Below are 20,892 nucleotides of genomic sequence, written 5' to 3' on the forward strand. Positions count from 1 at the left end.
CTTCAGACGAACAGGTGAACTGTAAGTTCCTTGACCCCTGACCTCTGTGTAAAGTCTGAGACCAGGAGGAGGGTCATCAACAGGAGATCTCTTCGATGTGGGGAGTGTTAGGCCTTAAGCACGCTCAGTCACAGGTCTCAGCGAAGAACTAAAACACATTAGTGATCAAAGGTCAAAGAACTGCAGGAAAAATAACAACTGACACTGCACGAAAAGAAGCATATTCGTCCCCGTATACTGACGCGGGCGCCGCTAGTAAACGGCAGCTTTCGTCAGCATACGGGGAAGCGCATTTTCGTTCGCCTTAGACAGATATGGTCGTTTACGTACCACCAGAATCAGCGGGGGGTAAAGGGACGGGGGAGCCGGCCCGCGGGAGGTGTTAACGTCTCTACTTTACATATGAATAGCAGCGCCTCAAGCCGAAGCAGCGGTAACAGACCCACGTGGCTTCTCTGTCATTGGATGAAAAAAATGCCATCACAATTCAGCACTCACATGTGATTGGCTGGTAGATCTGTCCCCCATTGGCCTTTATAAAGACAGGCCTGGGTAAGCCCCTCCCTAATAAATAATAACCCAGTAATAAAATTTATTTTTAATTACTATTTCTGTGATATACCCTGTATGTTATGTGGTATTCATGCCATGCTAATAACCTCAACTAAAAGGAATTCAATTAAGAGAAACAAATTGTGAGGCACAAGTTTGAATAAAAACACATTAGCCAACAGTTTCCCAGACTCGAACCAACTCCCCGCGTGAGGGAAAACTTTATTCACGCCCACCAGTGTATACCACACGTCAAAAACAACACGCCTCATTGGCTGTCGGCGTCCTCTGCCACATTAATACTTAACACAAATAATTTGTCTGTAGAAAACAGGAAACAAACATGCCTTTTGCACAATTGAGAGCATATCTGCCAACACCCCCACTTGCTCTCACATTGTCATTCTTTCAAATAACAAAAACATGAGGTTTCTTTCCTTACACTGTACACACTGATACACAATCAACCTCCAAAAATAAACCTTTCAAACTTAACCAGCTTAACTTTTGTGGCAGGTTTTGTCATCACATCTGCTACCATCTCATCTGTTGGACAATAACTCAAAATAATTTTTCCCTCATTCACAGTTGACCTTACAAACTGATACTTTATATCAACGTGCTTACATCTCTGTCTGCTAACAGGATTCTTTGCCAATGCTATCGCACCTTGGTTAGCTTCATAAACCTCAGACGGTGCATATTGCTGTCCATCGATACCTTCTAATAGTTGCAGCAGGTACAGACACTCTTGCACAGTTGCAGCTAATGCCATGTACTCAGCTTCACAGGTAGATAAAGCAACAGTGGGTTGCTTTTTGGTTTTCCATGAGATCAAAGGACCATTCTCATTCAGACTTACACAATATCCAGTTGTGCTCCGTCTGTCAGTTAGATCCGCTGCCCAATCTGCATCACTGTATGCTTGGACCTTCAGTTTCTCATCACATTTTCTATAACACAGTTCTTTCTCAGATGTCCCCTTTAAGTATCTCAGTACATGTTTTACTGTAGTCCATTGTTCCTCAGTTGGCTCAGTGAAATACTGTGACAGTTTGCTTACTACAAAACTCAAATCCGGTCTTGTACATGTAGCCAAATAAAGCAGGCTACCCACTGCCTCTCTATATTTCCTGACATTGTCCATCATTTCTGCACCGTCCGTGTAGTTTACTTTCTGTTCACAGGGTGTCACTCTGGCTTTACAATCTTGCATGTCAAACCTTGTAAGTATTCTTTCAACATATTTTTTCTGTGACATTCTTACACAGTCATCACTCTGGTCAAAATCTATACCAATGAAATGTTTCAGTTTACCCAAATCTTTCATTTTGAACTTTGCTGTGAGCATTTCCTTCACAATAGTCAATGCTTTCACATCACTGGCTGCAATAAGCAGGTCATCCACCCATATTATCAAGATCACTTTCTCATTTTCTGTCACCCTTGTGTAAACACAATGGTCAGCAGGATTCTGCACAAAATTGTTTTCACTCAGATATTCATGTAACATCCTATTCCAGTTTCTGCCTGATTGCTTAGGCCCATACAGTGAGTTTTTCAACTTGCACACAATCTTTTATCTGTGTCAGATTCCACCTCATAACCCTCTGGCTGTTCCATGTATATCTCATAATCTACCGGTGCATGTAGGTAGGCAGTTTTAACATCCATCTGATGTAAAATCATGTTTTCTTGCGCTGCCTTTTGCATCAACACCCTGACACTGGTCACGTTAGCAGTAGGAGAAAATGTTTCCTCATAATCTACACCCATCTTCTGACTGTATCCTTTGGCTACGTATCGTGCCTTGTATTTTTCAGTTCCATCTACATTGTTTTTGATTGCATATACCCATCTACCCCCCACTTGTGTTAAATGTACTATATAAATAAATGTGACGTGACTTGACTTGACTTGACTTGACCTACCAGAGAAGAGGATGGCCTAATAATCCCAGCTGCCATTTCTCCATGGCCTCCCTCTCTGGTTGTGAGTGGTCACATAAACGGCTCAACAGTAGGGGTGCTCGATGGCACAGTCATATGGCCTTTGGGGTGGTAACAAATGAGCTTTCTCCTTACTGAATACTTGGTGAAGGTCATGTTACTCTGTGTATACTGAGGTTAAGTCTGGGGTGTAAGTAGCTGGATTAAAGTAAGCAGACAGCAGATCTCAGACAGTTGGTGAGGCAGAACGAGCAGCAGCTTTCTACCTTCTTTTCTGCCCAGTTAATGTGGGGGTTATGTATCTCAAACCAGGAGTATCCAAAGATGACTGGGGTGTTGGGGGCAGACAAGATAAGGACGGTCATTTGTTCATAACGGTTTCCTGATACAACTAAATGGACTGGCTCTGTCTGATGAGTTATGGTATCAAATGTATGTCCATTTAAAGCAGAAGCGGGTATGGGGATGGTGAGAAGGGGTGATGGAATCAATAACTGTCTAGTAAGTTCTCAATCTAGTACATTTTGTTTGGCACCCAAATCTACTAAGGTCTGAAAAGGGAATGATTCCTGGTTAACACAGACTGTTATGGGTAACATGAGATGGGATGAACAGATTGCGAAGTCCCACCAATTTTGCATCAAACCTTTATTCTATGATGATGACAGACCAGACCAAGCTGATTAAAATTACTTTACTCTTCCCTCCTTTTCCTTAAGATAAATATTATGGTCAGCACTGACACGTGCTCATATAGATTAAAATTACCCGTTGCCATGGTGTATCCTGGTATTGGAGCTCCATTGATGATGGATTTCTTTCCTTACTCACGCATGCGCTTAACTTAACTAAGCATAATAAGAGTTGGTTGAATTCTGATCAGCTGTTCTGGAACGGGAAATTCAGAGTTGCCGATCTCAGAGTTGATCAATTCAGAGTTTGTTTTTACACTGTTCTACCTGCATCTTGGAATAGGACTTTGGCAATATTGTGTGCTGTCTGAATAGCTTCAGAAATGGTCAATATCAAAAAGCTCTTTATGACTACAGGTAGTCTGCTAGACTCTGACATGGAAATGGTACTAAAACGCACAGAAACAGCAGACAGCACCAAACAGGAGAGCAGACGAGCTGCAGCACCAGTGTGCTCTGCAGTGATGGTACAGTTATCTTGAAAAAGTAATCCGATAACTGATTACTCCTTTAAAAAGTTACTTAGTTAATTTACTGATTACTTAATTTTAAAAGTAACTAAGTTAGATTACAAGTCATTTTATTAGCTACATTCAGCTGCCAGTGTTGTGCCAAAAAGTGATTGTCTGCCATAAAGTGATCCTGATGTTTCTGTGTGCTTTTATGTGTAATGTCTTTGCTTATATTGGTAAAGAGAGTGCAGTCAGCATGATTTATGAAGGGCTTATATATAACATGAAAAAATAATCTGTTTTTCAACAATCTTTAGGAGTCTGTGTTATTGTACCTACATTATAATCAATCCAGAGCTTCTGCAGCCTTCTGAACCAGATTTCTGTTTAAAAAGACATTTTTAATGTCAATGACAGTTTTTACCTTGATAAAAAAAAAAAGAATATCTAAAAGAATATCTAAAAGTCACTTTAGCTAAAAACTGAGTGCAGTTTCTACCTTGTGATAGAAATGCTGTTTCTCACTCAAAATGACCTGATATCATTCATGAGATATGTTTTGACACGTTTCACAGATTATAGGTCAACAAGTCATTTACAGCTGTTTAAATGCAGGCGATCATTTTCTGGCAAATACCAAAAATTGCTTTTTGGCACAACATCAGCAGAACCCCCGACTGCCTCAACATAAAAATGACAACCACAAAACGAGGGCGAGTCTACTACATACTGTCCGACCAACTTCTTCAATTCTCCCCCACTTACTGGTGCTGTGACTCCAAATATTTCTTCAAATGTGACGTAGCTAGATAGCACTTTGTCGCCAGCGCAGAGTGCACAACTAACCTTGATGTTGTCATCTTTAGCTGACACAGACTCACAATAGTGCCTGTATTTCCAGCTAGAAAACGTGCATCTCTCTCCTCCCTCCACTGTATACATTTGTGTCGCTGTGCTGTTATTGTCCTCATGCTGAAAAAGGGACTTCATTGTCGCATCGGCCAGACGTCACTCCCCGAGATGCAAGAGGAAAGCAAAGATATATCTTTTTACTAAGGAAAATGACAAAAATAGTCATGCACAGTGACTTGGATAAGTAACTTGAATCTGATTCCTGGACTGGAAATAGTAAGGCGATAGATTACTCGTTACTGAGAAAAAGTAGTCAGATTAGAGTAATGCGTTGCTAAGTTACGTGTTACTGACATCACTGGTGCGCTGTCATCTTTAACTAATAAATCAGTCCTCTCCACAATATAAACTGCATATATTGAGCAAATCTACAACAGAATGGCTCAAAAATAAATAAATAAATAATTAAGGTGTTGCAATGGCCCAGTCAGCGTCCAGACCTCAGCCCAATTGAAATGCTGACCTTAAGAGAGCTGTGCGTAATAAAATGCCCTAAAATTTCAATGAACTGACTTAATGTGTTTATCGGTTTCTCACAAAATGGTGAGAGACTTCAAGTTATTGCTATTAAAAGAGGTTCTGCAAGTTATTGAATCATGGGGTTCAGTGAAAACTTTCTTTTTGTTCTACTTTGGAAGTATTTTTGTTTTAAAACAGCTTATAATGGGGTTAGTGTTAGTGGGAATTCTGTGCACAGCATTTGGCAGCTGCCTCTATGGCACAGTCTGATAAGCATCTGAAAAATCTTACTTAAGGACACCGTGCAAAAGCACTGAGCCTGTTTGATTTGCCTTTCCAGCAATCCTGCAAGTTTTCTGGATCTTCAACACCCAAACCTGACCCTCACATCTGCTATCTCCTAAGAAAACAGGTTAAATTGCTTTGCCGACATCTTATTATCTTCTCCTGCTTCACAGGCATCAGGTACTTTCTTCTTCAGATTCCTCACAACCCTTGCCCATGGTTTTGCAATGAAAGCAAAACATGAGCAAAACCGGTGTACAAAGGTTAATGTTTGGAAGAACAGAGCAACACGAAGTGATTCCTGACTGTTTTAAACATCAACCTTCAGGAAAAACAGGAAACATATTTCATGTTGTTGTCCATAAAACCAAATCAAGTGAAAGAAGTTTTCCTGTGAAAAACATAATAAACTGAAGGTTAACTAAGAAGAATGTTTAACTATGTAGCACACAGTGACCTATTACAGAGATTATGAGCGCTTGCTGTCCCTTCAGTCTTTGCCAGAGTGTTTGCCTATTGACTTTGTGCACTTCATGTCAGTGTTTAGAGTCTGGACTGATGTACTTTCTGAGCTAGCTAGTTTTCTCGCCTTTAAGTCCTGAATTTGAAACCATTTCTTGACAAACCATAAGCACCATAATAAGGATTAAGATAACAAAATATATATAGGGCAGTATGGAATTTTCTGCAACTGCAGTCTTGGCAGGTTTAATCTTAGCTCTGTTGTGGATGTTTCATGTAAAAAACAAAAGGACCGGGCGTTTACCTCCCGGACCCACTGCACTTCCTCTCATAGGAAACCTTCTCCAGATAGACAAAACTGCACCTTTTAAAAGCTTTGTTAAGGTAAGTTTACACTTTTATTTTGAATTATTTGTGTTCATTTTAAAGTTGTACAGTAATTTATCTTGTAATCTGAGGAGCATAGCACTTCCTTCAAACACAATGAATTTAACTTTAGCAGCATGTTGGCATTTGCACAGACCTTAGAAATTGTATCTCTTTAGCTCAGTGAAACCTATGGGCCAGTGATGACAGTATACCTGGGCTGGCAGCGGACAATAGTTCTGCTAGGATATGATACAGTGAAAGAAGCCTTGGTGGACCAGACAGATGAATTCACAGGCAGAGCGCCAATTCCATTTCTGCACAACCCTAACAAGAATTATGGTAACACAAGACCCTACAGATCTCTTGTCTTTGTCAAGGCATAAGCGATTTTTTTCTAGTGCTTTAATTCTTGCATGGCTCAGCGTGGCTTCTCTTCCGTGACTTTGGTAAACGGTTAACCTTTCAGGTATAGGGAGCAGTAATGGGGAGCGCTGGCGCCTGCTGCGACGTTTTACACTGACCACCCTAAGAGACTTTGGGATGGGACGCAAGGGGATGGAAGAATGGATCCAAGAAGAAAGCAAACATTTGAGGGCTCACATGCATACATTAAAAGGTGTGTTTTCAGCTGTTGTGTGGGCATTTCACGTGATGCTCATGTGAAAAAGGGACTCCTGTGCATATTTCAAGCTAAGTTTGCTCTGCACAGCCTATATACCTTTATTTATAAACTATAAAAACAAAATGCAGATAAATGAAGACAAAAGCATCTACTGGTTCTGCTAAATAACAGGTTTAAGAATAGGGAGGACAGCTAGGGGTTGCAGCACTGTGTGGGGTACCATTTAATTTACCTCTCACCAGGGTTATAATAGTTTTGGATTTTACATTATAGTTTAGTTTTAGTTAGTTTTTACTTTTTTTTCTCTAATTCAGTTAGTTTTAATTAGTTTTCAGAGCGGTTTTTCTCGTTTTTATTAGTTTTTATTTTTGGTTTCATGCTTAGTTTTAGTTAGTTTCAGTATTAGTTTTAGTATTTTCATACCTAATCAGGTGCAAGACTCAAGGCGCAAAAGTGACTATTGTGTAATGAAAACTTCACAAAAGATACCGTTTAAAGAAATATATTCAACAACCAGCTGTTCACAGACAGAAGCACTACGTGCTAAATGTGTGTAACATTAAGGACACACATGAACATCAACAGGGAGAAACAAAGAAAAACATGAACTCCCAAACTCAATAAATTCTACAATAAACTCCACAATAAAGTTCAGCATCAGTGCAGCAGATTAACAACACCTACATGTGGTGTTTGACAAAAACAAACTCTTTGAAGGAGTCAAAGGTCAAATCCAGCTGCATCCTGATGTTCTCACCACCTGATGCTGCTTCTCTTTTGGAGCTAGCTTGGTTAGATGCTGCTAATTAAACTTGCAGGGTCTTTGTACACAACCTACGGAAGTGTCCGACCTCATGTCCACATTTACGCTTGTGTAGCTGGATTGTGTGTGTTAATTACCTTGTGGTCGTGTGCAGGTGTTTTATATGCGGCGCAGGCTGGGACTTCTTTTTTGGTCTTCGCTCTTTGTGCTCAGTTTTTTGGCTGCAAACATATTTGTCCCTGTTTTTTTTCACTTTCTTCATTCCTTCACGTCCATCCTGACAGTTTCAGCAGTCTCCTACCAGGAATTTGCTGACAGTTGTGAGTCCTTATATTGATGCTTTGATTATTATTCCTGATTGTTATTCTCTCACTGATAAAGTAGCCGGAAACGCACAAGGACGCAACAGTTTGAGGTGGACTTTGATGTTGCTGGTTTTTCCTGACTGAGAAATGTTCCGCACATTTTTCATCATCCACAACAAGACTTTCGATTCTATCTGTGCTCTTGTACTCAAAGAGCCTCCATACGGGACTCTGCCGCTTTCTCGGCAGACCGCAGCCATTACAGCGCGGTGAGCGCACGCACATGCGCACTCACACAGTTGTCCTGTGGCGCTCCCAGCTTAAACTCGGAGAGGGGAAAAAATGATTTCATATCAATCCACAAGGCTTAAAAAAGAAAAAAAACAAACAAGTAAATGAAAGTCAGTTTATCGATAATTTCAGTTAGTTTTAGTTAGTTTTGTAAACTCACAATTCAGTTTTAATTAGTTATCGTTTTTTCCTTTTAATTATAGTTTTTATTTATTTCAGTTAACGACAATATTTTTTCAATTTCAGTTTTCGTTATTTCGTTCGTTTTCGTTAACTATAATAACCCTGCCTCTCACCCCAAGTGATCACATCCCAACATCACTGCACACAATTCTACAGCTCCAGGTGTCCCAAGTGTACAAACTGTCTGCCTTGAGGATACCCTTAAGAAAGACAGGAGCAGTGTTACAGTCACTGACACATCATCCTACAACAAAATATAAATCCTATGAAAATTACAGACATTAAAACAATAGTGGAAAATAAGAAGTGCTCCACAGATATTCAGTCATAAACAACTGAGGCGTCTACAGGTTTCTGAGGAAGTGCTTTGAAGTTGGTCTGTCTTGGGAAAAATATCCAGGCCAGTTAATCAGCTATTACAGTGAATGGAACATTTACTGTGCTGAACTGGCCTCCCCTGTTGAAGTCTGATGTCAGAAAAAAGGTATTTTGCAAAACATTGTGTCAACAGACATACGCTAAGTTTCTGCACAAAAAGATCATTTTAAAGCACTGACTTGCAGGACCTAACTTTTAATAGTTTAATAGTTTGATAACAGCAGACTAAATGGAAGCTTGTGGGAAAGACTGAAGTTTGGGAATGTCATGACTAAATCGAAATCCTTTGTAAATTTGACAGATGATTCCCCTTTTCTTCCAGGTACACCATTTGACCCTTCATTCTTATTGAGCTGCACTGTGTCCAATGTGATCTGCTGCCTGGTTTTTGGTCAGCGGTTCAGCTATGAAGACAAGCAGTTCTTGCGCCTCCTTACCATTCTTTCTCATATAGGAAAACTTAACAGCAGCCCTGTGGGTCAGGTAACTGAAAGTGGGAGCCAGACAGTCAGAGGGGAATGGAGCATTAAATACAAATACGTTTTATTTTGTTTTTCATACATTGTACATCTTTAAGACATTTTAGGAGTATATTCCACAGTTGTCCCAAATCGTATTGGAGGAATTATCATTGCCGTGTAACAAAGCTGTATGACGCTATGCTTCTTTCCAACAGATGTACAACCTCTTTCCACGTCTCATGGACCATCTTCCAAGTCCCCACCACAAAGTTTTTGAAGAGTATGAAGAGGTGAGACAGTTCATCAAGAAGAAGATCCAAGAACACAAAGACACACTGGATCCCAGGATCCCACGAGACTACATCGACTCCTTCCTCATCCGAATCAATCAGGTTGGTAAACGTAAGGATAACTTGTGGAAGGAAACTGAAAACCATTTCTTAACACTACTGTGTTTATTAATGTACCAAATCAATATTAAGTGCTAACTGTATTCCTGATTTGGATATTGCTTCCATTATTATGTCATTTGAGGACATTTGATATTCTTAATAAAAACAAATTTGAACAAAGTTAATATTTGTCACATGCTGCTCAAAGTAAAAATGGCGCGGCTCAATGGGACACCTGAAGCTGTACAATTTACAGCTCAAAGTAAAGGAAAATTACAGCTTGCATTACTTTTGCCATTTTGTTTGTCTCAGGAAAAGGACCTTCCCACAACTGAGTTCCACTATGATAACTTGGTCTCTACAGTAATGACTATATTTCTGGCTGGAACACAGACCACCAGCTCAACCCTAAGATATGCTCTCAACGTGCTGATCAAATACCCCGACATACAGGGTAGGTTTATAAATCAAGACTGAATTTGCTTTAAATACATTATGGTTAGGAATAAATATGATGCTGCAGCTTAGCAGAAAACAGATCAGAGTGGTAATGATAGTTTTTGCTCTCCTTTGTCCAGAGAAAATGCAGCAAGAGATCGACACTGTGATTGGAAAAGAGCGATGTCCCAACATGGAGGACAGGAAGTCCCTCCCCTTTTCAGATGCTGTCATCCATGAGGTGCAGCGTTTTCTAGACATTGTCCCCTTCAGCCTCCCTCACTACGCACTGAATGACATATCCTTCAGGGGTTATACGATCCCAAAGGTATTCTCACTTCCAAGATATCATATGTATTACAACTTCTTTTGTGCATCATGTCAGGGAATGATGTTAAAAACAGTACCAATGAATTTGTTCTGAACAGGACACTGTGATTATTCCCTTGTTGCACTCTGTGCTGAAAGAGGAAAAGCAATGGGCCACGCCCAGGTCTTTCAATCCCCAGCACTTCCTGGACAAAAACGGCAACTTTAAGAAAAATCCTGCATTCGTGCCATTCTCTGCAGGTAAACAGAGTCTGACACAGTTGATAAATCACCAGTTATTGTGCATGTTGATGTTTTTTTGTGCTAAATATCTTAATCTTTACAGTGACGAGCAATTGTGATTGTGTCTTTTTACAGGGAAGAGGGCCTGTGTTGGTGAATCGCTGGCTCGTATGGAGCTTTTTATCTTCATAGTTTCACTGCTGCAGGATTTCACTTTTTCCTGTGCTGAAGGCCCGGACAGTATAAACCTCATTCCAGCGTTCAGCAGTTTTGTTAATGTGCCTCGTAGGTACCCTATCATGGCCACACCACGCTGAAAGAGATGCTCTGATACAGTTAGTTTGCGAGTATCTCACTGATGCCAAACAATAGATGCTAATTTTGAGTCACGTATTTTTTTTTTTTGTTTGTTTGTTTAATGAGTTCTTGTTTCCTGCATTGAACTGTTTTCTCTATGCAACAAGTATCTCTACTAACCTTAAGCTTCACATACCGTGTAGGTCAAATTTGACCCTTTTGACATCAATAACTAATAAATAAATAATACTTGACTCGACTCAGCGCGGTTTGAAGGTGTTTCCATTAGTACCTGGTACCAGGTACCAGATACTTTTTAGTACTTATTCAGCCAGGGTTCCAAGCGACCCGAAAACGTGGCACGGAAGGACAGCATGCCACTGATTGGCCAGGGAGTGTCGTCACTAGTTGAGTCATGAGAGCAACTCCTTCACCAGAGTCAACTGTGCCATTTTTAAAACCCGACAACAAAGAAAATGGTGGCACGCAAAGCACAGGTTGAATGCCCAGACCGACAGTTTGCAGTGGTAGTTCTGCAACATGAGAGCCATCTGACACGCACACACAGCATATCATAACCCTATACTGCCCCTAATAGCCCTGAACAGCTGGTTAACACCGAGAGCTGAGGCGGCTGATCAAAGGAAATCTGAATTACTGTAATTACTCAACTGTTTTTCCTATCAGAAAAATTCAAACGGTTTCTGAAAGCTGAGAAACTGCACTTCACAACCAACATAGGGTTATTACGGTAATTGTTGCTGGAGGTACGTGAACAGCGGCACTTTTGAAATACATTGAGTCGATTATGACATGTTCGGCAGTATAGGGTTATACTTAACAATGATAACCTTCATCCATTTAAACATTGTATGATGATGATATTAAACTGGCATTAGCTGTGTTAGCTTGCCTCTATCTCATCCATTGTTGTGTTGTGTTTTGAGCCAAATACAAATTACATCAAGAGACTACTGCCTGCACTGCTATATCGACTCCACCCTCATCGAGGCAGTCCTCAATTGCAATGGAAACAAAACAAAACCGTGGCGAGCAGTGGCAAGTGGCAAGTCGAGTCGAGTCGACCCGCGCTGAGTAGATACTAATGGAAATCGGGCAATAGACAGATGCTCATTCGAACAAGTACGTTGCTATAGGCTTGGATTAGATTTGGAGGAACAGCAGCAGTGATACAGTGTAGTGCAGAGTACAAATAAGACTACAAGAAACTAATAAATAAAATAAAGATAAAGTGTGCATGTGTGTATGTACACCCACACACACACATATATACACAAACAAATATATATACTTATATATACACACACATATATACACATACTTACTTATTTCTTGGCCTAAAATATTGTGACTTTTCCTAAAGTGACAGAAAATACACAACAATATCAAAATGTTTTAACATCTTGTGCTTTTGTACAGTTTATACACAACTTTCTACACTGAGACACTTCTAATCTATTCAGATGGATTTTAGATCCACCGGTGGCAGTAAAATTAAGCAAAAATCATTGTTTTAGGGCATGATGAAAAGTGCTATACAAAGGCAAGTAAATGACATTTGAACCTACAAGTACAATCACACTTGCAATGTAACAAAAATAAACAAAACAACAACAAAAAAGCAAATTAAAAATTCATTTATTCTGAGATACGTTTAAACTAACTGAGAGCTAGGAACCAAACAAACAGGAAGGATCACTCAGATAGTCGGCCTGGCCATGGAGCCATTGGAGTAACAAAGACGGTGCAGCTCTGAAAACTGGCCAAGAGGTCAGTAGCAGACGAAGGAGCTCTGTGGGTTGGCCGCAGCAATGGAGCAGTTCAGGAGCCCAGCCTGGAAGCGGGCCTCTCTGGAGGTTGAGGTGGAGGCTGGCAGCGGAGTCAGAGAGACCACTCTTGAAACTGCCAGTATACCCGCCGCACTGGTCGCTTCGTGCACTCTCTGTAACGTCATCATACAGTCACGTCCATTTATGCTCACCATTATGGCCCATGTAGTTGCTGCAGTATTCTCCTTATTCCTGAAAGGTGTCACCACTCAGATAATACCTCCACATCAGCACTATTACAGGAGGGGAAGAAGTTGAAACCAAAAGCAAAGAAATCGCCAAGTTTTCTTTTCCAAAGTTTTTCCACAAAGTCTCATGTTTTCAAACTGTTACAGTATCTCCCTCTGTGTCATATGTGAATAACTGGGCTTCTGTATTGATATATAATTAAAACAACAGTTAAAAACTGACACGATTGTGGAGTCATGTCTTCGACCCAGCAGCAGCACAACATGCCAGGTTACAAAAGTCGAGAGGTGCATGACCTGCAGAAATGGCGGCTAGTGGACAGCGGACGTGATGACGCACTGTTTGGAGCTTACACATAAAAGTCCCAGAATTTACTTTAGGATAATTATACATTTTTACCAAAACCACCAAAATGGCTACCTCAAGCATCATAAAACCACATAGACTTAAGGTTGAGTCCAGAAAGAAACAAGAAACTCCATTTTGTGTTGACAGAAAAGGAAGTGACAAAGATACAGACCGCGACTGTGCAATGGAAGTTACTACAATAAATATGAGACCGTGTGGAGACAATCCAGCACCTGCATCTCTGAAGAAGACAACTTTGGAAAAGAAGGCCAAGTCAACTGAGAGTGGTGAGAGTGATGATATATCTCTCAAAGACATTATGAAAGCAATTTTAATGTTTGAGCAGAAAGTTGATAGTGTACATCAGAGTATTACACATGTAAAGGTGGAAAAGGTGGATGGGAAGCTAGCTGAACTGAAACAAGTGGTGCAAAGTAGTGCCATGATCGCTAGCAAAGGCTTTCAAGTTCAACTCAGAAGAGGTGAAAGAGCACAAAGGCAAAGGTAAAGAATAAGAGAAACACAGTGAAAGTAAAGACAATGTTGACATTAGGATGAGGCTTAAGGAACAAGAGACAGAATGAGGTGGTTAAAGGCATGGAAGAAAAAACAGGGACACAAGTCATCCAAGTTCTCAGGCACATTGTCCCGGACGTGGAGCCAAAGCTGGAGGATGCAGCAGATGTTGTGCACAGAGTGAGAAGAAAGCACAGTCATGTCATCGTTCTCATTGCTCAGGTGAAAAAAGACGTTTGGGGAAAAAAAGCAAAGATTCCACTTTCTGCACAGAGCAAGACATCAAAATCTCACGAAGACAAGACTGAGAGAGCTGGAAAGTGGCTTATTGCTGTGGTCATTCTGGGTATACTGAAGGTCACCGGATTGGAGCTGATGGATGAACATTTGTTTCTTTTGAAAGGTGCAAATGTGAGATGGATCACAATTCTGCTCGCAAAATCTGCCAGACATGACAGGCTTTAAAAAAGAGAGAAAGAAAACGTGTGATGGAACGTATAACAGTGTTACTCTATGCAGAAATTCAACGATCTACTGATTGTTTCTATTTGTTTGTTTTTTTTAAATATATCATTTTTTCCAGCCATTTCTTGTTTTCAATACATTTTCTATTTAAAAATTTTAAATAATAACATTTCTTTTGATTTGTTGAATGTTAGAGGCTTGAAACACATTGTTTAAAAAAACACTATTTTATTTTATTTTATTTTGTAAAGGGCAAAATTCTCACTGTGTATTTCTGCAAGAAACTCTTTCTTCTGAAAGCAACCAGTAGGGCAACAAGATTCTCTTCAGCAATGGCTCAGATTGATCTGGAAGAGTTTTAACAATTATCTTGGAGAAGTTGCGACACAGAGCACTGACAGAAATGGACACTGGTGAACAGCAGTAATTAAAACTGATCATCTGTTCCTTATAATGGTTAGCGTCCCTGACCTAGGAGTAACCTAAACGTAACGTGAGGGGCGAGTCCCCATCCCATCCAGCCCCAAAGGCCAGCAACAAAGAATAACTGGGGGGGGGGGGGGGGGGGGGGGGGGGGTTATTTGCTTTGGATGTCAGCATTCCCAAAACAAAAACAGACTGTAATGTTTCCCATCCTAACCAAATAAAAGACAATTCTCTAACCTACGCTCCTAACCAATAAACAAGAAAAATGGTTTCTCACTCCTGCTTCACTGCTGCTGTGCTCAATATATACAGCGGGTAAGTATTTACAATTTTCTATATACAAAGCAAAAACTCGCTATTCATAATTCTCACACAAAACTCAGAGTCACCAGCAAAAATGGCAAAAATTGAATATTAATACATATGTATTGGATAATGATAAATACTGCAATATGATTAGAGAAATTATTCAGGATGTTGAAACTGATGATTCAATAGAGGATGACATTAACAAATGGGAATTTATTAAATATGAGATTAGAATAGCTACTATACATTTTTGGAAATATAATTCAATGTAATTTTATTTATATAGTGCCAAATCACAACAAACATCATCTCAAGGTGTTTTATATTGTAAAGTTAAAACCATACAATAATTAGTTGGTAGAAAGAAAAAAACAGTATGGAAGTGATCTGGATGGATGGATGGATGGATGGATGGATGGATGGATGGATGGAGGGATGGATGGATGGATGGATGGATGGAGGGATGGAGGGATGGATGTGATCTGCTCTGGGAAATAAGTCGCTGCTTTAACTCATCTGATTCAAACTGGAGGACCTGCTCAAACAGCTCAGGGTGCCTTTGTTAGAGTCAGAGCTGGAGAAAAGAATGAGTTTAATCTTAGTTTAGTCATTTAGAAAGAAAACACAAAAGAACACCATAACCTGTTTAATTTCAATTTTGTGAGGAAAAATAAACGTCATTATATTAGGAATGAACATATGACATGATTGATTTTGGTGTCATGAATGGGGTCTTAAAGTTGAAATGGTTAAAGTAATTTTTTTCAATAATAAACAGTCATTTTGGTTCATCATTCCTGATTTAATATTTGAAACCTTTGGAGGATAGACTTTTTATTATGCTGTGACTGATAGGTAATAGGTAATAGGTTACCTATCAAACATTAACAGGTTCTTCTCTACTAGAAATCGTTTTATAAACACAATTTCACACCAAGTAATACACCAGTATGGAACAATAGATATGTTCTTATTAATAGAAAATAACTATATATGGAGAGTCTGTTTTCCAAAGGTGTGTGGGCACTATCACATTTTATGAATGACCTTTGTCATATTTTACCATGTGAAGAATTTTGTTTGAAATTCAACCTTTAGTACATGCCAAGAATTTACAATAAGTGGATAAACCCGCTCCTCTGAAATCTAAATTTTTCCCAGTCGGGTTAGGCACTATATTTGTTGGAATATTTTTATCACCCCAGTGCTGATATTTAAAGTTATTATTCCTACTTCTGTTTATTTGCAACTAAACTGCTTTTTACACTGAAATAAAATGTATACTGTGTGTCTAAAAGTAGTAGGAGGACTCGAGGCGTCTGCGACCTTTACGCAGCTGCCTGCTGTAGCCAAGCAGGCACTCTTACCCCACTCACAGAGTTGCTGCCACCTGTATTGGACTGTCTGCTGTGGCCCAGTGATGAACTTCTTGCCTAATTCAAATTCATGCCTCGCTCAGCAGTTTGTTAGAATGCCCTCATCTGGTTCATCTTGAGGACACCAGAAAAGTGTAAATCTGTCCTCACATCCAGCCCTTAGGCAAATTTGGCCCTAAACTCTCTCCAGTGTTTGGCTAGTGTACGCTCCGTGATGTTTATGCCGAATATGGCGGAGGATTATGTCTCCAAAAGTGCAGACTCAGCACAAAATCTTAGACAAAGGAAGACGAAGAGTATAAATACCAGGCTTAGAAGAAGAAAGGAAGGAGAAGAGAAGATGTAGCGATAGTCTTTGTCCATGTAGTCCGTTTTTCCAGCAACTACTAAGGCACAACCTCCCAGGAGGGCTTCTTGCTTTTTTGTCTTTTGCTTTTGTGTTTGTATATTTCTAAGTACTAGAACTTCATGCAGCAGAGCTTGCTCTTTGCCATGGATCATTTGGACAGTTTGATTTTATTCGGACTCATACTTAATCTCCTCTCCTCGGTCAGAGGGAGTGACGAGGACCGGGGCACGGTCAACAGGTTCTTTCTTCTTTTCTGTTACTCTGTGTGTGTCTCAGTCTTCACTACGCTACCGTCGGTGTCTTTTTAACTATTTGTGTGCAGCTGAGGTGTCTAATAAACAGCCTGCATCGGAACCTGCTCAACCCGCTGATTTGCTGGTAACTATGGTTTTAACTGGGTTTTAATTTGCACCCAAAAATGAACATGGAGACCCCTAAAATGTAACCTACATATTCTTGAAGACTTCAAATTGGAGCAGACAACTAAAAGGCTATCCAAGGTGTACTCTCAGTGGAGGGGAACAATATGAGAATAGCACCCCCACCAAGGCTGGAGATGGAGCAATAATGGAAGAGCATATGGGAGAAAGGTGTGTTACACAGCACCAATGCTCAGTGGCTAGTGGATCTAAGAGCAGACCACAGCACCCTCCCTGAACAGACTCCAGTAACCATCACAGTGGCAGACATCCAGGACAGACATGACAGGACTGACATGATTCACACCTACTGGCTAAAGAAGCTAACTGCACTCCATGAGCGCCTGGCAGCACAAATGAACCAGCTGCTAAAGGTGAAGACAGCCCCAGAATGGCTGACCGAAGGCCGGATGGTCCTGATCCCAGAGGATCCCCAAAAGGGACCAGTTCCATCAGTACAACATGGAAACTCCTGTCAGGCATCACAGCTGCTAAGATGAGCAGGCACATGGCTCAATACATGAGCGGGGCTCAGAAAGGAATTGGCAGGAACACATGGAGGAGCAAAACACCAACTACTGGTAGATAGAGCAGTCACTCGAGAGCGTAAGACCAGACTGACCAACCTGTTATTAGTTATAGTTATTTATATTGAATTCATGTTTCCCTTTGTTCTGTGGTCCAGTGTCAGGTTTGTCCCTCTGTGTCATGTCTCGTGCCTCGTGTGTTTTGTATTAAGTTTTATTCCCAGTGTTGTGTCACATCTGCATCTCTGTCTCAGGACTCCATTGTTTCCTGTTTTACTTTGACAGTCCTTGTCTCTAGCGTTGTTTAGTTTTACTTCCTGTTCCCACCTGTTATGATTTCCCACAGCTGTGCTCCACACCTGTTGCCTGTTCCCTCATTATCCCCTGTGTATATAGTTTGTGCTTTTCCCTAGTCCTTTGTGGTGTCATTGTGAACCACGCTGTGTGTCTTCTGCTCCTTAGTGTTTGTATTTTAGTTCTGGCACCTGACCAGCTCCACTATAGCAGTATTTGTTATTTCTTGTCTCTTGTTATTTCATGACAGAATTAACTGATATATTATTCTCATTACTTTGATTTATTATGACTGTTTGCTCTGACCCTTTTTACTTTGTTATTGCTTTATGCAAGTTGAGCTTCTTTTTTTTTTCATCATGTATATAAATGTACATTATATCTCCTCAACCTGTGTTACTGTCATGCTGTGAATTTTGATAAATATCTGCTTTGGTTTGGTTGTTTGTATGTTCAGTAAAGCTTTTAACACAGGTGGAACTCGTTACTGAGACACAAAGATGGAGACTTGACCAGATACAGAACAAACTGATACTCAAAGAAATAAAATAATTAAATAAATTAAATATAAACTGCAAGCAAAAACTTAATTGCAAAAGGTAATAAATCTAAAACTAAGACAGCCTGAGAATGTAATCATAAAGAAGCCAAACAGAAAATATCTGCTATCTGCAACAAATACAAAACTCTAAACCCAGAGTCCAGGACATGCAGACTAGTTTGCAAAAATCAATCAAAAACCAAGTTTTGTGTTCTAAATATTAACTAATGTTGATGGTAGTTGGGATTTTTTATGATAAAGCAGGACAGCGTTTAACGGTTTTATTGATTATACGAACAATCCCAGCATTTTCAACAATGTTATTACAATTTCCACTTTCAATAAAATATATTTAAACCATTATGGTTGTTATGCTTTCTGGTGTTGTCTTTGGTAAGACAGGATTAACACTGTGTGATGTTTTGCTCCAAAAAATGAGCACAATATTAACACAGCTGGATTCCTAGATTTTGTCTTCTTTTGGTGAAATGAAGCATCTTGAGGCATTATATTTAATACCAAACCAGGATTTTGATAGAACACCTTCAGACGACTTCATCAAAGTTTTGTGTGCCTTTTGTCCTGTGACAGCTGGACGCGCTCCAGCACCACTGACCCTGAACTGGATACGTGGGTAAGGAAATGGATATTTAGAACCACAAATATTTGTGCATAATTTTTAATTAATTTGTGTTTGCATGCAGAGAGTCAGCACACAGGACTAGGATAATGTAGAGACAAGCTTCCGTGTGAGTTAGTCCTAAGTTAGAGGACTAATTCCACCCTGGGTAACCAAAGGTGTCTCCACAGCTGTTTCCTTTATTGTCTCAGTCTTCACTTGTCCTTTATCAGATTGTCTGCGTTCGTGTTTCCTCACCCTGGTGTTTCCCAGTCTACTCTATTACTGCTGTCGCTGGTATGTTAATAAACGGCTTGCTTTCAGTTACCATTTGCCTCCACGTGTTCTATGCTCCACCTACGACACTTATGAGACTGTCTTCACCAGCCTCCATTTTATTCCACAGGTGTAGACTGTTTTGGTCCTTTTACTTTTAAAGTGTGTCGTAGAAATGAGAAGCAATCAGTACTCACAGTTAAATGCATCACTATTGGAGCAGTTCCACTGGACCTCTGCCACGGTGGACCACAGTGTCCTTTCTTATGGCATGCTGATGAGTCACAGAGGAAACCCAGTTCAGTTGCTTTCTTATCAAGGTATTAACTTCAGATGTGGGGAGAGAAACCTAAAGGAAGTTTTGAATGCCCTGTAGCCTGACCTGCAGGCACATCTTCCTCCTGGGGAGATTCTGTTTCAGCCCATCAAGTTTCCTCCACTTTGGTAGCTGCTGGGAGGGAGGTTCACGCCTTGTAGCAAGCCCCAGAGACAACTTTCCGAGCCCAGGCAGTAACTGCAGAGGTCCTGCAGACTGTCCTCACAGATGTTACTGGTTTAGGCATTGTTTTATTGCCCTGGTTAATTAAGCAGTGAGTAGCATACCATGCGTGCTACCTTGGTATTACAGCCAAGCAGTTACAGTGTTAATGTTTTCAGTGCAATGATATAAGAGTGTATTTGTGTTAGAAACAGATCCTGTTTTATATCATATATTTATATACTTGTGCTATTTCAGATAGCATGTAAGTGTGAAAACAGGAGTCAGAGCAGTTGGTGGGTTAATTCTTGAATCCAGCAGAGAGCAGTAGAGACTGCCAAATGAGCGATGTCTTTTAGTCTGTGATCATGGAAGATTGTTGTCCTTGTTCACAGGGTTTGGATTATATTTTGTTTGTCTAATTGACATTATTGCCCACATTTATCTGTATAATATCTGTACACTGATGTAGAAGAGACTGAACAGCTGGAAAGATGCTTAAATATTTTCTACTTACCAACTTTAGAACGTATTTCTATTGGCTGAATGTGTGACAGTACAAACTACAATGATATTGTCTCCTGTGTCTAATTTCAGTAGGACAGCATTGCGAGCACTCTCAGAGATGGTCAGGACAGTTTGACACTTTAACAACATGAGCTAATTAGGAGCATCAAAGGAAAGTGTTGTCATCAGCGTGGGCATCTATTCAGAATGCCAATGACACAGCCGTCACTGATTCCCAGTGTTTTAAGTTATTTTAATTTAGAGCAAAGGTTGAACTAAATAAGGGAGAAAAACTGCTAAAAGGTCAGAATAAATGATTAACTTAAAGAAGCTTGGCATCATTGTGGTGCAGTGCAGCAGACTGTGCAGCAGTCTCTTCCTCTCAGCCTCCCTCACCCACTCTCTGCATCTGCAAGCATGTCTGTATGATTGCTGACTGTATTTAAGAAGCTTAAGAACACTTTATTCCACTTTTGTCCTTTTTTTAAAATCTAGGAAATTTCTGAATTCGCCATGCCTACTTTATGGACGACAGATTCATGCTGAGCTTGTCAAACTGGTTTGATGATGTTGCATAAACATTATCAAA

The 20,892-nt window shown here is 40.2% G+C and overlaps 1 protein-coding gene across 1 annotated transcript; it reads left to right on the plus strand.

The window, feature by feature from the left end:
- Positions 1–5,822: 5,822 nt before the first annotated feature.
- On the plus strand, positions 5,823–11,409 carry LOC115790527 (cytochrome P450 2F3-like). Its single transcript, XM_030744323.1, has 9 exons — positions 5,823–6,147; positions 6,309–6,471; positions 6,599–6,748; positions 8,997–9,157; positions 9,351–9,527; positions 9,840–9,981; positions 10,106–10,293; positions 10,394–10,535; positions 10,653–11,409. Exons 1-9 carry the CDS (start codon positions 5,977–5,979, stop codon positions 10,832–10,834), a joined length of 1,476 nt encoding a protein of 491 aa, XP_030600183.1. The 5' UTR covers positions 5,823–5,976; the 3' UTR covers positions 10,835–11,409.
- The last annotated feature ends 9,483 nt before the right edge of the window (positions 11,410–20,892 follow it).

The sequence above is a fragment of the Archocentrus centrarchus genome, chromosome 13 (genome assembly GCF_007364275.1).
Source record: "Archocentrus centrarchus isolate MPI-CPG fArcCen1 chromosome 13, fArcCen1, whole genome shotgun sequence".
Taxonomy (NCBI): Eukaryota; Metazoa; Chordata; class Actinopteri; order Cichliformes; family Cichlidae; genus Archocentrus; species Archocentrus centrarchus.

Coding starts and splice junctions, on each gene's coding strand:
- LOC115790527 (XM_030744323.1), top strand. CDS start 5,977: ATGGAATTTTCTGCAACTGCAGTCTTGGCAGGTTTAATCTTAGCTCTG. Junction 6,472..6,598: donor CAACCCTAACAAGAATTATG/GTAACACAAGAC, acceptor TTAACCTTTCAG/GTATAGGGAGCAGTAATGGG. Junction 6,749..8,996: donor TCACATGCATACATTAAAAG/GTGTGTTTTCAG, acceptor CTTTTCTTCCAG/GTACACCATTTGACCCTTCA.